This window comes from Fusarium odoratissimum (assembly GCF_000260195.1).
Source record: "Fusarium odoratissimum NRRL 54006 unplaced genomic scaffold supercont1.39, whole genome shotgun sequence".
Lineage (NCBI taxonomy): Eukaryota > Fungi > Ascomycota > Sordariomycetes > Hypocreales > Nectriaceae > Fusarium > Fusarium odoratissimum.
The window spans coordinates 265427-280669 of record NW_022158780.1 but is presented as its reverse complement, the minus strand read 5'-3'; the positions used below and the strand labels follow the sequence as shown (position 1 = coordinate 280669).

The 15243-nt window shown below is 48.6% G+C and overlaps 7 protein-coding genes across 8 annotated transcripts; 3 read left to right on the top strand and 4 right to left on the bottom strand.

Annotated features, from left to right (window-relative positions):
- Positions 1–416: 416 nt before the first annotated feature.
- Positions 417–2085, bottom strand: FOIG_14286 (uncharacterized protein). The gene is made up of 2 exons (XM_031215513.1): positions 2002–2085; positions 417–1933 (listed from the first exon to the last, which is right to left on the bottom strand). The coding sequence occupies exon 2, from the start codon at positions 1706–1708 to the stop codon at positions 482–484; it is 1227 nt and encodes a 408-aa protein (XP_031054907.1). The 5' UTR covers positions 1709–1933; positions 2002–2085; the 3' UTR covers positions 417–481.
- Positions 2086–2484: 399 nt separating this feature from the next.
- Positions 2485–4513, top strand: FOIG_14285 (uncharacterized protein; the record flags this gene model as incomplete). The annotated part of the gene is made up of 5 exons (XM_031215512.1): positions 2485–2518; positions 2574–2754; positions 2806–3520; positions 3570–4168; positions 4219–4513. The coding sequence occupies 5 exons, from the start codon at positions 2485–2487 to the stop codon at positions 4511–4513; spliced, it is 1824 nt and encodes a 607-aa protein (XP_031054906.1).
- Positions 4514–4783: 270 nt separating this feature from the next.
- On the top strand, positions 4784–6144 carry FOIG_14284 (oxidoreductase; the record flags this gene model as incomplete). Its single annotated transcript, XM_031215511.1, has 2 exons — positions 4784–5279; positions 5333–6144. 2 exons carry the CDS (start codon positions 4784–4786, stop codon positions 6142–6144), a joined length of 1308 nt encoding a protein of 435 aa, XP_031054905.1.
- Positions 6145–6269: 125 nt separating this feature from the next.
- FOIG_14283 (uncharacterized protein) lies at positions 6270–8328 on the bottom strand. The gene has a single exon (XM_031215510.1). It carries the CDS (start codon positions 8223–8225, stop codon positions 6627–6629), a length of 1599 nt encoding a protein of 532 aa, XP_031054904.1. The 5' UTR covers positions 8226–8328; the 3' UTR covers positions 6270–6626.
- A 615-nt stretch (positions 8329–8943) lies between these two features.
- FOIG_14282 (uncharacterized protein) lies at positions 8944–10679 on the bottom strand (the record flags this gene model as incomplete). Its single annotated transcript, XM_031215509.1, has 5 exons — positions 8944–9330; positions 9392–9449; positions 9501–9592; positions 9661–9689; positions 9748–10679. 5 exons carry the CDS (start codon positions 10677–10679, stop codon positions 9194–9196), a joined length of 1248 nt encoding a protein of 415 aa, XP_031054903.1. The 3' UTR covers positions 8944–9193.
- A 757-nt stretch (positions 10680–11436) lies between these two features.
- On the top strand, positions 11437–13268 carry FOIG_14281 (L-lactate dehydrogenase (cytochrome)). Of its 2 annotated transcripts, XM_031215507.1 has the most exons (5): positions 11437–11602; positions 11650–11683; positions 11739–11776; positions 11824–12087; positions 12141–13268. In XM_031215507.1, exons 1-5 carry the CDS (start codon positions 11537–11539, stop codon positions 13116–13118), a joined length of 1380 nt encoding a protein of 459 aa, XP_031054901.1. In that variant the 5' UTR covers positions 11437–11536; the 3' UTR covers positions 13119–13268. The 2 variants fall into 2 exon arrangements, with proteins under 2 accessions (XP_031054901.1, XP_031054902.1); XM_031215508.1 differs by having other exon boundaries at positions 11739–12087.
- Positions 13269–13433: 165 nt separating this feature from the next.
- On the bottom strand, positions 13434–14950 carry FOIG_14280 (uncharacterized protein; the record flags this gene model as incomplete). Its single annotated transcript, XM_031215506.1, has 4 exons — positions 13434–13764; positions 13816–14495; positions 14546–14652; positions 14710–14950. 4 exons carry the CDS (start codon positions 14948–14950, stop codon positions 13434–13436), a joined length of 1359 nt encoding a protein of 452 aa, XP_031054900.1.
- Between the last annotated feature and the right edge of the window lie 293 nt (positions 14951–15243).

Below are 15243 nucleotides of genomic sequence, written 5' to 3'. Positions count from 1 at the left end.
CCCATACTGGAAAGTGTCCCCGGCGCCCTGAAAGATATCGGATTACAAAGACGCGCTGCGGCTATTATCGTACTTCGTATCTTCACGGCTATTGTCGCAAACACAAATGACGACATCGGCTTGCCTAAATCAGGTAAAGTCTACAACACCAGGGTATTCCGCGGACCGGCAATAGCCAATCTGTCAATGTTAATGGCTGGAGAAATTATAGGCAAATCTTTGTCGGCTGTTGCGCATGATCAGAGCGCAGCATGCCCATCTCAAACAGTCAAGCTATTGGGTGCAAAGGAAGAGAGGAAAGCATCAAATCAGGAAATATTGCTACAAAAACACGGTTAAACAAGTCTTTGCGCCTGTTATTCTGTGGCTTGAAGGGCTCATCAGCTTTCACATAGCAACTATCTCACGAACGGCAAGCTGGAGAAGGTAATGAGATGGCAATGCAGTATGAAGAGTTCTAACGTTCAACCATTCTACAGATCTAGATAACAGCTCTCTCCATCAGAGGCTCATTGCGAGCAATCCGACCATAACCCAAAGCCGACAAGTCCAGAGTGCGAAACTCTCCGTACGTGATGAGCTCTGCGACACCTCGTCCACAAGCGGGAGCCTGTTGACTTCCATGTCCAGAAAAGCCCACGCAGAATGACAGGTTGGAAACTTCATTATGTGATCCAACGATGGCATTGTGGTCGAAAGTGTTGAACTCATAATGGCCCATCCACGAGTGCGTGACCTTCGCAGTGGAAAACTGAGGAACTCGCTTCTTGAGAACAGGCAGCATCTTCAAGGTCCATACATCCTCCGCGTAGCTGAAGTCATCGGGATTGACAGCAACATCGGGGCCGATTGGAGGGCAGCCGACGAGGTAATCCTTCTCTCCATATGATCGCATGTGAACACCAGTAGGATCAATGGTGAGCGGGAGATCCTGAGACAGAGGTTCATCGACGGAGAAGATGTACGTGTATCTGCGGCGAGCCTCGATCGGGAGATCTATACCAGCAAGCCGCGAGACCTCGGCAGCTCTGGTTCCTGCGGCATTGACAACATTGCCAACGCTGATGCTCTCCCCAGTCTTGAGAGTAACGGAAGTGACTTTGTTGCCGACGCGAGTCATTCCAACAACTTCATTGTTGATGTAATCGACCCCAAGCTGTTGAGCTTTCTTGCGCAGGCTATGGACCATGCCGAGGGCGTCAAAGGCACCCTCGTCAACAATGTTGAGGCTGCCCGTCTTGATGTCATCCAGAGCGAAGAAAGGATACTTGGATGCTATTTCATCAACCGACAGCATCTTAGTCCCAGCATCGCAGCTAGCCTGAAGCTTTTGATCTTCCTCAAGAACGGCAGCAAACTCAGAAGTATCCGCGAGATACAGATAGCCGAAGTTGCGGATAGGGATATCCGGGATGCCGTCGTCATCCTCACACTTGAGGTTCTTGCGAAAGTCTTTGACAAATTCGGCAGCATACTGAGCAATCTTGACATTGATCTCAGTCGCAAATTGCTGACGCATGCAGTTATTGCTGGCCTGAGTTGCAGAGTAGGCAAGAGATGGGTCTTTCTCGACAACGAGAACTTTGCCCTTGAAGTCAGGGTTCGACACGAGAAACCAAGCAATTGCTGAGCCGCTTGTTGCGCCGCCTATGATGACAACATCGTAGGAGGCTGAAGAAGGACGTTGAGGGAACGAAGAAGTAGCCATGACTACAAGGTGTAAAGTTGTGCTAGTTGACTGTAGCCGGAAGTAGTGACGATTTTGTGAAGCCTGATAGTGAGAAGCAACAACGGTCGCTTCTTCGGATTATATATCATCTCGGGAAGCGCTTCTTGCCATGGTCTTGATTACAGCATAACGCTTAACCACGGAGGTTGGCGTTGTAAGGACGCTTCACATTGAAGAGGCTTTAGAGTAGGCGTTGCTGTCCATCTGTAAAGGTTTGCCCGAGTAAGTATCCGCGAAGCAGCACAATTGTTCTGATGGGGAGAGCTACTTGCCTTAATTTGTCAGCCTATGATTACTTTGGTGAACCGCATGATGGAAGACCGATGATCCCCAGACCAAGCCTGGATTGCATGAAATGGTCTGCAAAGTATTGAGAAGCGACGGTAGGCGCGCGGTAGATGGCGGCTCATCAATATCTCGGCCGCGGAGTTCCGTGGGTAACAGACGCTAACTGTTTTTGATAGTGCCGACTCGATGCGCTGTGGCGAAATGTCTCAACAAGAGACACGGCAGTTGATTGACTAATGCTGAAAGCGTTGCCCCTTGCTGCACATTCCCATCCATTAACTCAATTGTGTGACGATTGGTGATAGACCCGTTCTGCTTTCGTCGGAGTTTGTCACATAGATACAGTCACCGTGCTGGAAGAGGAACAGTTGGTGTGATTACTAACAGCACTCGTTAGTGGCGTATCAACCCAAACCCAATTTCCGTCTTCACACTACTTGCACCTCTTCAATCATCCGTCATCAATCATGAAGGTTGCAAGCCATGCGCGGAGGCGCAAGGGTACGGAACATAACGAGAGACATCGTTCGAGTAGCTCAAAGCTGATAAGTCCTAGCCTGCGATCTTTGCGTGTCGAGAAAGATCAAATGTGACTTGGCCAAGCCAACCTGTTCAAACTGCAAGCTGTACGGTGTCGATTGTGGCATCACCGAAGTCACAAGTCCGGCTACTACAAGTAGAAGAAAAGTGCCTGCCACTGAAACAAGTCCAACCAACTCTTCTTCGACTCCCTCAAGGTATGCGGACGCTCTTTGAGCTCAAGGTATAACCATACTGACACTCACGAGGGACGACACAATTGAGTCACGCTTGGCTCACATCGAAGCAAGACTGGACCAAATCGCCGCCGAGAAACCATCCGGAAGTTCACCTCACGATGCAACCGCCTTGAACTTCCAGAACTTCCCAGAGATCCGCGTGTACAAAGCCTCAGACATGTGGAACGAAGCCACGACATTGCCTTGCCTTGGCATTTCACCACAGTTTCCAACAGGAGCCATGTTGGCTCAAACAGGAAAGCTTGAGCTGCCACCACTTCAAGAAGTCATGGGCGTACTGGAGAGATACTTCGACAGCTATGGCCGCTACATGCCTCTGTTTGACAATAGATCTTTCATGAAAATGACGGTTGACTGGTACTCTGAGAATGGAAGAAAGGAGTTGATCCCTTGGGCTGCTATCAACCTTGTCCTCGCTATGACTTCCCGCATCATGGATGATGTACCGATCGAGGAGCCAAAACTGGCTCAGTGTATAAGCAACGTGCAGTCTGCCACGACCGAGTTGATGGCCTGGAGTGGTGATATTCTGGGTTTACAGGTTCTACTTGGCATGGTCATACTATTTCAGGGAACAACGAATCCGCAGCTCGCAATAGTACTCATTGGAAGTGCCATCCGTCTAGCGCAAAGCATGGGACTTCCTTCAACAAGAGCCTCCGACGATCCCGATGAATCAGCACAACGTCGCCGAGTTTTCTGGATAGCCTACATCCTGGACAAGGTATGACCTTGAAACTTGTCTGTCTACAGCAACTAACCCACGAGGACAGGACCTTGCCCTTCGCGCCAAAGCGCCCTACACCCAATTCGACGCCGAAACTGATCTCGAACTTCCAGAACAGTGTGGAGACAACGACATGGGAATATTAGAGTCATGCACAGGGACGATTAGGTTCAACTACTTACGTGCTCGGTCTGAGTTGGCAATAATTCAAGGCAAAGTCCACAACTTCCTTTACAGCAGAACAGCTCAACGACTGTCACAAGAACAACGGGCAGAGACCAAGGTTCGTATCGAACAATTGCTCTCCAAGTGGCGCAGCGCATTACCACAGGAGCTCCTACGATCAGACAAACTCTTCCAAGATTTCTCGACAATCTCAGTTCATCTTGTGATGAACATGTATAACCGATACCTCGAATGCCTCTACAGGATCCATGGCACCTTTGCTTTTGATGAGACGTGGATCAACAGGGTACGGTGCTACCTTTCTCCAGCTGTAATTCCGACTGGGGATGCTGGCATCGATGGTAGGATCAACCAGACAGAGATCAGTTCATTGCCTAGTGCATGGTCCGATTGCGTCGAGCATTCAAGGCTTGGCCTAGAATTGTCGGCGTTTGGGAGAGAGACAGAGTATTCAACCTGGTGAGTTGAACCTCGATTGTCACGACCGTACGTACTGACAAGGTAACCAGGCTTCATGCTTGCTGCAATCTTTCGGGACTGATCGTTTTGCTGGTCAACATCATCGAGTTCCCCGATCAGCCGTCCGTCATGTCGGATTGGAGCTTGATCGTAAGAATCCGTAACAAATTTGACCAGATGAATGCCAAAGCATCGAAAGAGCCATTCTTTCTGCTCCAGGTAGCTCATGAACTGGATCGCAAAGCTTCTGGACAGGTCAAGCGGCTCGCCCATATGTCGTCACTCAATCATCAGGAAGCCGCATTCTCTGAGCCTTGGGCAAATCCGGACCTTATGTTCCTATAGTCAACTGACATGTTCTCCCACGAGTTAGAGGGACTGTCTAGTCTATCAGAACTATGCGATATTGGGCCATCCTTCAAATATCATCACCGTCACTTGATGATGACCCCCGCAAATAGCCCCACAATTCGGGGGAAGAGACCCCGAGTAATGTTCCCCCTCCCCCAAACTGAACATGTCATCCAATCGTGACCATTCTTAATAAATACCGCGCGTGCCTCTTCTCGTCACTTTGGGGGTCTCGGATTCACTGCACCTCAATATCAGACCAACATGGCGGAAACTCAAGCAACACGAAAGCGATATGCCGTCGTTGGCACCGGCGGCCGCTCAAGCTTCTTCTACTCAGCCATCGCAACAGAATATAGCAAAACATCATGTATCGTAGCCCTTTGCGACACAAACCAAACTCGCATGAACTATGCAAACTCGAAGTTAAAGTCACTCGGTCATGGCGAGGTTCCGACGTATCTCGCCAGCAACTTCGATCAGATGATCAAAGAGTCCAGGCCCGACGAAGTCATTATCACAACTATGGATCGAACACATAATATCTATATCGTTCGGGCACTTGAACTAGGATGCAACGTCATTACTGAGAAGCCGATGACCATTGACGCCCCTAGATGCAAGGAGATCTTTTCAGCAGTCGAGAGAACAGGCCAGAAAGTTCGCGTCACCTTCAACTACAGATATGCGCCTCACAACACGAAAGTCTTCGAGTTGCTGAGATCCGGAGCTATTGGGAAAGTCACAAGCGTCCACTTTGGTAAGTCAATGGTTAGAGCATAGCGAAGAAGATAGAAGCTGACATGACTATAGAATGGATGCTGAACACCAGCCACGGAGCCGACTACTTCCGCCGCTGGCACAGGGACAAGCGTAATAGCGGCGGTCTGCTGGTACACAAGTCGACCCATCACTTCGATCTTGTCAACTTCTGGCTCCAAACCAGGCCTCAAAACGTGTTTGCTACAGGCGACCTTGCCTTTTATGGCCGAGAGAACGCAGAGAAGCGTGGCGAGACCAAGTTCTACACCCGCGCCCATGGCAGCGAAGTCGCCAAAGCCGACCCATTCGCCCTTCATCTCGACCAGAATCCTCAATTGAAGGCTATGTATCTGGATGCCGAGCACGAGGACGCTTACTACCGCGACCAGAGCGTCTTTGGTGATGGTATCAGCATCGAAGACACCATGAATGTTCTCGTCAAGTACCGCAACGGAGCTAGTCTTTCATACTCTCTCACAGCATATGCACCCTGGGAGGGCTTCCGTGTGAGCTTTAACGGAACCGGCGGACGTCTTGAGGTCGAAGTCGTGGAGAACAGCTACGTCAACTCAGGTGGTGATCAGGCCCACGAAGGGTCTCTGGAGAGTCGGAAGATACTGCTCCGACCTCTTTTCGAGAAACCAAGAGAGATCAAGGTCGAAGATGGGGTTGGTGCTCACGGGGGTGGAGATACTGTTTTGCTGAATGATTTGTTTGGAACGCCGGTATCGGATGAGTACATGCGAGCAGCGAGCCATATTGATGGTGCTGCTTCGATACTTACAGGTATTGCAGCTAATAGGTCTATTGCGACGGGACAGGCGGTTAACGTGGACGATATTTTGGTGGTTCCCAGCTCATGAGGCAGATACCTGTATTCATTTACATGAATGAAGAAGAGTTAAAGACGCTTTTAACAGCCATGAATGATGAGAAGCACGGTTATGATGATGTAGGAAGTCCCCAATCGTAATGTAATGAAGGCCGATGAGATGTCATCAGGAGAACTACACCTCAGTACTCTAGCCTTTTCATGGATAGGGGCGGTTAAATGAGGCAACTGGATTTCTGGCCAAGTCTTGTGTTTCGATGCTAGATTCACTCGACTAAGGTGATGCAAGGTCCCATTGAAGAGCCTTTAATCCTGCTACAAGACAAGATATCCCTAGCATGAAATATGTGCAGTGATGATTACATAGGTGCAGTAACTAATCCAGCTGTGTTGGTCGATTGCGAGGTCCAACAGGGACATCATGGCCCTGTGGTGAACGTAGCAACTCAAGCATAATCTTCACCAGGACCTTATGGAAATTGCTATAGCTGGCATGATCAAAACTAACAACATCTACGCAATATTGCTTGCTTCTGACTCCTCACCCATGCGTATCTTTTCTTGAATGATAAACGCCTCTTGTTCCCGTGCACTCTTCTCAAGATCGAGAAATGACCAGATTCCAATAGCACTGACCAAGCTCAAAGCAAACAAGAAGTAGAAGGGAGCACTGTTGTTAGTGCCACCGGGGGTAGCATCAATGATAGCACTGCTGATGAAAGGTCCGATGAAGCTGGACGATTTGCCGATGATGTTGAACAGGGAGAAGAAAAGAAATTCGTGTCCTCGGGGGGTGACGGAGCTGATCATGATCTGCGAGTAACTGTACCAGGGACACACAAATAGTCCATAGAAAGCCTGATACAGCCAGATCTCCCAGACGTTTTTGAAGCCAAACTTATCAGTCCAGTTGCCAATCATACCCCAGCCATCGAGAAGGACGATAAAGACCATGACGGCGTTGAACATGGCTTTGACACTGAGGTTGAAATGCTTCTGAATGAGCCAAAAAGCACCAATACCGACAGCTTGAGCGACGATACCAACGATGAGGAGGTAAGTCAAAGTGAGAGTCTCGTAGCTGACAACCTGGTTCTGAAGGGTGCCGATAACAGTGACGGTGGTGTTAAGAGAATCGCCCAGAAGGAAATATCCAACAAGATAGATCAAGCTCTGCTTCAGGTGCCAGATTTGAGTCAAGGCCTCCCAAAGCTGCCAGAACCCGACAGTAATCATGTTCAAGTGATCCGGGACCTTCATTCCTGGACGCTTCTTCTCCAACAAGAACCAGGGGATCGAGAGGACAAGCCAGCAAGCAGTAGCGAAAGCGATCAGGACCGAAAGTCCCCAGTTGTTGTTTTCGGCACTCTTGTCGACTTTGACGCCAAACATGATGCCCACGATGATGGCTAGGATTACCACTTCGCCAACAGATTGGATATAGAAGGCAACGTTGCTGAGCCTGCTCCTCTCCATCTCATCTTTGCGATCCATCTCGCTTTGGGTGATTTCTCCAACCTCGAACTGAAGGGCAGCTTCTTTCAGCTGCGGAGTGTTTCTGGCAAGAGAGGGAAATGCCGCGGTCCAATACGTCAACGTCATTTGGTATGCGATTAGGCCGACGATGTAAAGACCTGTAGCGGTTTGCCACTTGCTGGGATCATGGACGCCTAGCCAGCCAAAGCCGATACCATATGCGATAATTGACCAGACCAAAAGAATCCATCGTCGTCCAGTTCCGAAATCTGCGTAAGCTCCAATGATGAGGAAGAGAACAGCCTGAATAGCGAAAGATATGCCATTGGCAAGAAGGACAATGCTGTTGACGTCTCGTGGGCGACCCGCAAACGGTAGAAGCCCCGTATCTTTGGGCGCCGCCTGGGAGAGCAGATTCTGGAAAGCTGTCGGTCCAAAATTGAACAAGGCGAGTCCATTTGAACCAATGTAATACGCGTACCACGACCAGATCTCCTTCTTGGTTGTCTCCGGCATGTCGCCCTCTGCCAGCGTAGGCACTATGATACCTGCGCTGACATCTTGCTTAGCAGGCTCATCATGCAGGTCTTTAGACACCCTGGTCTCTGCTGTCGCGCGATCTGCTTGCGATGCCATCTTTTGAGATTATTTGTTAAAGGAAAAAAGGATGCTGGAGTCAGAATTCGATTGAGTTTTCCACGAGGCATTTAACTTAATCATGTCGCAACGTGGATGCCGTGTAACCGTTCTTATGGTGGACATGATAGGCAGATTGTTGATCAAACGTTGCTAGTGTCTCATGCAGACCATTATCGCCCCATTTAGTGGGTGCGGCTCGCTCCATGGGGTTAGTCTGGGGAGATCGAGGGACTTTTGCTATCGCTATTTTCCGTGGTTCAAGATAAGCTCAGAAAAGATCGATCACTAATCATATCCATGAGATTGGTCCAGACAGATCAAGGTGAAGAGGAAATGATATTTTGTCTGAAACAAAGGGGCCTTTATTTGATAATATCCATGATTCCGCCCCTCAATTTAATGGACTCTAATATTTGGATTCGCAGAACCAAGAACATTATCTCTCCATCAAGAACAGTCAAGTATCGAGGTAGACAAGTATATCGCCGTGACGATGCATCGGTGCTCAGAGTCCAATAAACTTGAGATACCTACTAATATACACGCATGAAAAGAAAGCTTACTTCATGAAGGATATGATGCATTCGAGCTCAAGCACAGGTAGGTGAAAAGAACAGAATACTTCGGTAGCCAGAGCTTTAGGTTTTGGCCGCATATCAAATTGATACCCATCCGCTAATATCTTTCTACCTCATATTTCTACTTTGGCTTGAAAGCCATCAATAACATTGATTCCAGAACTAACTTGATCCGACGGAAAGGCCCATCGGTGAAAGCATCTTGGACTTTGGACAAACTTCCGGCCACGCCGCGCCAGTTCTAAGGTACTTCCGAAAAGATGACACATCCCTCCACAATGAAGTCGGTCGAAAGAGAAGTTGATATCATTTGTGAATTAAATTGATACGCGGGTCAATATCCAAACGCCGACCTTGTAGGTCGTCCTGCTCCGAACTTGAAGCCACCTACGAGATTGGCTCAAGAACCAACTTGATGCGTCTGTATGGCTGGTTTGGAAAGGCAGCCTGCAGTGCAGACAGACTACCAGTCATACCGATCCAGTTGGAAGTTTCAGGGATAAAGAGGGTAGTAGGAGGAGCGGCTAAAGAGGGCAACGTCAGCATATAAATATTCTCACTCTTCCAACACAAATTTTGACTTACATCCGTCGGTATTTATCCAAGAAGCAGTGACCTCTAGAGTGTCAGGGTTAACGATCCACTGAGAGATAGTATTAGCATTGGACAGCTTTCTTTTTCAGTGTTGACTCACAATAGCTGATTCAGCTGCCAACGTATATCGATGAAGTTCAGCCCAGTTAGTCCAAGCGTGGTAAAAATAGGCTGGTGGGCTACCGGGAGGACCTTTTACTGTTAGCGATCCGGCTAGAGTATGAAGAGCGATGTCCATTAGATTTCCAGATTTCACTTACTAGGAGTACATGTAGAAAGGTAGTTGTAGCTATTTTTATGTTCTGGTGAGTTTTTGCGTAGCAGGCTCGACATATCTCTTCACTTACAAAGACGAGTCTGGCCCCAAGTCGGCATTTGCGTTATGGGTACTCTGAACGGCACATAAGCGTGTGAGGCCACCGAAGGTCTCAGCATGGACGAAATCCAATTGAGAAGTGGCACCTGGCTCAGGTGCAGATATCCGAATCTCCAATGCTTCCTCTTTGGGGCCAGATAAACGATTGTGGCCTGGGGCAGTGGACACATAACCAAAGGTAGACTCGTCTGGATTCACCAGACGGATGATATAGACAGTAGGTGTACTTGAAGTGGCAGTGGTAGATTCGCCTGCAGCTATGGTTGTTGCATCTCCCGTAGTGGTTGTTTCGGTATTTGAGCTGAGCGTGATTGCTGTTGAGGTAATATCGCTGGACACCGAAGTACTCGCGCTCTCTGGATCTGTTGTGAGGTCAGTTTTTGTCGTGGAGATCGTCCCACTGGAGGCTGAAATAGATGCAGAGGCTAATTCTGTGCTGATTTCTGTAACAAAGGTAGCTGTTGTCGACGAGGGCAGCGGGTTTGAAGTTGCAGTGACCTCTGTACCCGATGTGGACAACTCGGTAGTAACGCTGTCGGTGGTTTCGGGCAGAGTTTCAGTGCTTGAAGTCATGGGCGTAGAGCAGTCAATATCGTAATAGGTAAATGGAGATGCTGAGTCTTGTTGGAATCCTTCAGCAACAGGGGAAGAGAACAGAAGACATCTGGCGCTGCTCTGTGCGTAGCTCTGACAGCCAGCAATGGCAGAGCAAAGCTCCTGACAATCAACCAAACGACATTTCAGACTTCTTGTAAGAATCGGGTCTGGCTTGTACCCAACCACGCCACAGGAGGCCTGCTCAATGCTGGTGACAAGACGAGGGGATAGATCAGAGCGAAGGATGTCAACTGGCGATCCCGAAATGAGCGGCAGGCAAACGCCAACAAAAACGAGAGACCGCATTTTGAGAGAGGAATATCACCGCTAGTGTGTTAAAAAGTGCTTTCGGCAATAACAACATTTTGAAGGACCCGGATAATTTAAAAGAGAGCTGTCAGGAGCGTTCAGCTGATCGCTTAACTTAAGGCTATCGTTTTATTACTCTAGCACGTCGATAGTTTCAATCGCTGATGAATGAGATGGAAGCTTGGCGGCTTGGCCTAATTTCCACGTTGCCAGCTGGCAGCAGTAAGTTATGCATACATTTAGACTTTTAAGTCTAGACCACGTCAAACGAGGCGCCTAGTATGTTCATGACTCTTGTCCCTGGTATCTCGGTAAGATGCGGCGACAATGTAGACCTCAGACTCTCAACCACTACCAGTCTCACCGTCGTGTTGAACTGTTCTCAGGCTCTTTCTTAATTCTGGAACCTGATGGAGAAAACCTCATACACAAGTCAAGGACAGACTCGGAAGGCTACTTGATCACTGTGGCAGTTTTTTCCTGCTGATGTTTGGCATGGTATCGAATTAGGCCTCAGGTAATGACTGATGCATCTTTGAGAGCAGGAACTAATACCAGCGCATTCTGAAGATGTCCATTTTTGCGATATTCAATTTATCCCAGATTTGCCAGTCATGCAAACTTAGGATCAAAGCAACTTCTTTGCGTTAAGTCTCTTATCGCCTTTGTTCTCCGTTTCACAAGGTGCAGACTTTGCTATCGCTCGCCCTGTGATTGCACCACTTGTCTCCACTCGCACATGATGGGGATTATGGATCAACATTGACAATTTTATTGTCAAACAAGCCGCATGACAAAGTCAAGAAAAGTGTCAATTTTGCGAATGATCAGAAGAATTGGACAACGACGACATCATGGTATTGCATCCCGCAGAGGTTGCCCAGCACAATAACGCCAACTCCTGTTGGCTCATCATTCATGCAGGTAAATCGCTCAATCGGCACTGCACCCACTAATGAAGCTACAGAACAAGGTCTACGATCTTACTGACTTTCTTCCAAGTATATATGACTCTCATCACCCGCATCTCTGCACTCATACTGACCCCTTCGATAGATCATCCTGGAGGAAAGAAGGTGATCCTGAAAAATGCGGTATGTGTTGCTTGCTCTTCAAAAAGCTCCCGTACGAACTATTTTAGGGCAAAGACTCTACTGCAGACTTCGATCTGATTCACTCGAATGACGTTCTCGATAAGTGGCTGGAGCCATCCAAGCACCTGGGCGATATCGATACCAGCGTCGCAGGCATGTCTGCGAATGGAACCACCCAGTCCAAAGAACCGGAACAGAGCAAGCCAAAGCTATCACAATGCGTGAATATATCAGACTTTGAGTCTGTAGCACAACAGACAATGAAGAAATCCTCTTGGAACTACTATTCCACTGGGGCCGAGGACGAGTTTGTAAGTTGAAACTTTGATCGAGTCATTCTTAGCATGAGACTTATAAGCAACAGACCATCAAGGAGAACAACGCAGCTTTCCAACGCATACGGTTTCGGCCGAAGGTTCTTATCAACGTTGAGCATGTGGATATTTCTACCACTATGCTTGGAGCCCATACATCCGCTCCAATCTACATAACAGCTACCGCACACGCCAAGCTTGGAGACCCAGACGGCGAAGTGACATTGGCGAGAGCAAGCAACAAGCATGATATCATCCAAATGATACCATTGTACTCATCATGTCCCCTCTACGACATCACGAATGCTAGGGAGCCTAATCGGACTCAATGGTATCAGATATATGTCAAGAAGGATCGAAATGTGACACGGAAGGCTGTTGAAGCCGCCGAAGCACGAGGCTGTAAAGCCTTGTGCATCACTGTCGATAATCCGCACCTCGGAAGTCGCGAAAAGGTCCTGCGTTCGCAACAGAGTGAGTCTGAAGAAGACGAATTCGAGGATGCACCAGCAACAGAGCTGGATCCGTCTCTCATAATGAACTCAACCCTGTCCTGGGACGACATCCCGTGGTTTCAAGAAATCACCAACATGTCGATTGTCCTCAAAGGCGTGCAACGAGTCGAAGACGTCATTAAGGCAGTAGAATACGGCGTCCAGGCTGTGATTATCTCCAATCATGGCGGACGACAACTCGATTACTCAGAGGCTCCAATTGAGGTCCTTGCGGAGGTTATGCCTATCTTGAGAGAACGAGGCCTTCAGGGCAAAATTGAAGTGTATATTGATGGCGGGGTTCGTCGTGGCTCAGATGTGTTAAAGGCTTTGTGTCTTGGTGCTCGTGGCGTGGGCATCGGTCGCCCATTTCTCTACGCGATGGCTGCCTATGGACAGAAAGGACTTGAGAAAGCGATTCGCATCTACAAAGATGAACTTGAAAGGAATATGCGACTGCTTGGGTGCACATCAATTGGCCAACTTCACCCAGGGCTGGTAAAGGTGCTCGGTGAGGTTCGGGAAAGGCTATAAAAAAGAGGCATTGATTGGAGTCATGTTCTAAATGCAGGTATTATAGACTGACATGAGCATATGAGGCGCTTTCGAAGTGATAATTGGAGTGATCCATGAATAACAACGAAGGCTTTGATGTGCGCTTCAGCTCATGTTCATGCAAGTCGGTAAGATATCGATGATGAAAGAGCAAGTGAAAAGGGAACTTCGGAAGATGGATTGATTGCCCGAAAGCCATCGATTATAGTATGTGCATTATCTAATAATATACAGAGACAAACTTTCTGAACCGAAGCAAATGCATCCCGTTGCTACAGAACTACCATCACAGCTTTACCAGCCGCCACCAGCCTTCTTGAAACCAGGGTACATCTTCTTGTTGTAGTCGAGCCAATTTGTTCCGTTGACACTCAAGTCCTTGTACACGGGGCAGTCCATGGCTCCCATGATAGGCTCAAGAGCAGCGAAGAGAACATCAGTTACAGAAGACAAGGTGGCGAAGAGAGATGACAAAGCGTTGGGGGAGACGGTCTTGATAGCGTTGAGAGCAAAGCAGACAAGGTTGTTGCCCTGAAGAAGGTTCTTTCCGTTGAGCACTCCACCAGCAAGGTCGCTGAAGTTGATTCCGACAAAGGTGTTGACACCGTTGGTGTTACCGCCAATGCTGAAATATGTTAGTTGGAATCCATACGGGACGAATCATGAGATGACTTACCTGAGGACCTCGGGGTGACTGTGAGTAACAATGTCAAGGGCGTTAGCAGCAATGCCATAGTCGGTATAGCGGCGGCGGTAGAAGTTCTCGGGAATACGCTCATGGCCAACGACGTAGGTCATGTTCTCCTCAGGTCCGTAAACAGAGAAAAAGGCCTTAAGCATCTCCTTGTCGAGGATACCATCGTCGGGATGCTCAGCAGAGCGGTTGGCAGCAAGACGAGCAGTGAAAGAGTAAGGGCTAGCGCGAACGAGCCAGCCGCTAGCAGGGCCAAACCAAGCGTAAGGGTTGGTAGCAATGGTCTGGTGCCAGCGGTTCTTGTTGTGCTCGTACAGAACCTCAATGCTGTAGTTGGGGTTCTCGGCGTCCTTTTGCAGGTTGTAGAGCTCCATGAAGTAGGTCATGTTCATGTCGTTGTTGTCGCCAATGGGGTCGTAGAGATCACCGCGAGTAGGGCTGCCGTCAACCTCGAAAAAGGGGTGAGAACCACTGAGACCACGAGGAGTTCCGAAGAGTCCAAGGAGATTGTTGTTCATGTACTTGGACCAGCCACCTTGAGAGACAGCGACGAGGTTGCCGCCGAGAACAACACCCAAAGTGGTGAGGAGAGCGGACATGTCAGGCGCCATTCCCCAGACCTTACCAACAGCGGTGACATACTGGGTGAATGTAGCAACACCCTATCGAAAGATCAGTAACTTGCTATTATTAGACAGATATGGAAGCGTACGTTGTGAGGGAGGTAACCATGGTTGGCAAGAGTGTTCAATCCTGGGCAAAGTCCTCGAACATCTCCAGCCTCAAAGTCGGGTGGGTTGAACTCGTGCTTGCCGTGAACTATTGACTTATTAGCTGGAATCTCGGCATTTGGGACTTTCTCATCCGGAGACTAACCATCAACGAGCTGCTCCTTGGGGTCAAAGTCGATAACCCTCTTGCCCAGGTTGGGAGGGGCCTGAGAGGCAAACTTGCGAATCAGCTCAGGATCAACACCAAGGTGAGGATTCTTGGCATCACGAGCACCGAACTTGAAAGCATTCAGAGGAATAGGCGTGTCGGCATTAAGCTTAGGCAGAGCGGTCGCTTGGTTGGAAAGCAAGGCCGTGGCCAGAGTCGCAAGAGTGAAAGGTTTCATATTATCAACTTCAGCAAATACAATTAGGGTAAAACGAGCGAATGATCTTCAAAAGGAATGAACGAAGTCGGGATTAAAGAGAGAATGCGAATGAGAGTTGACTCATTTGTCATAGCCTAGAAGGTTGAAGTTATGTTTATATACCAGATGCATTGAGAGATTTGATCTTCGCACTATTGTAGAGGCCGTCCTTCCGGAGTGCTAAGGGGCGTTGCATTGCTCATCACAATAGGATGCTACCGAGCTGAGAAAGCTTCTCCTGAGTTGATCGTCCAATGGAGCGAGATGAGTTC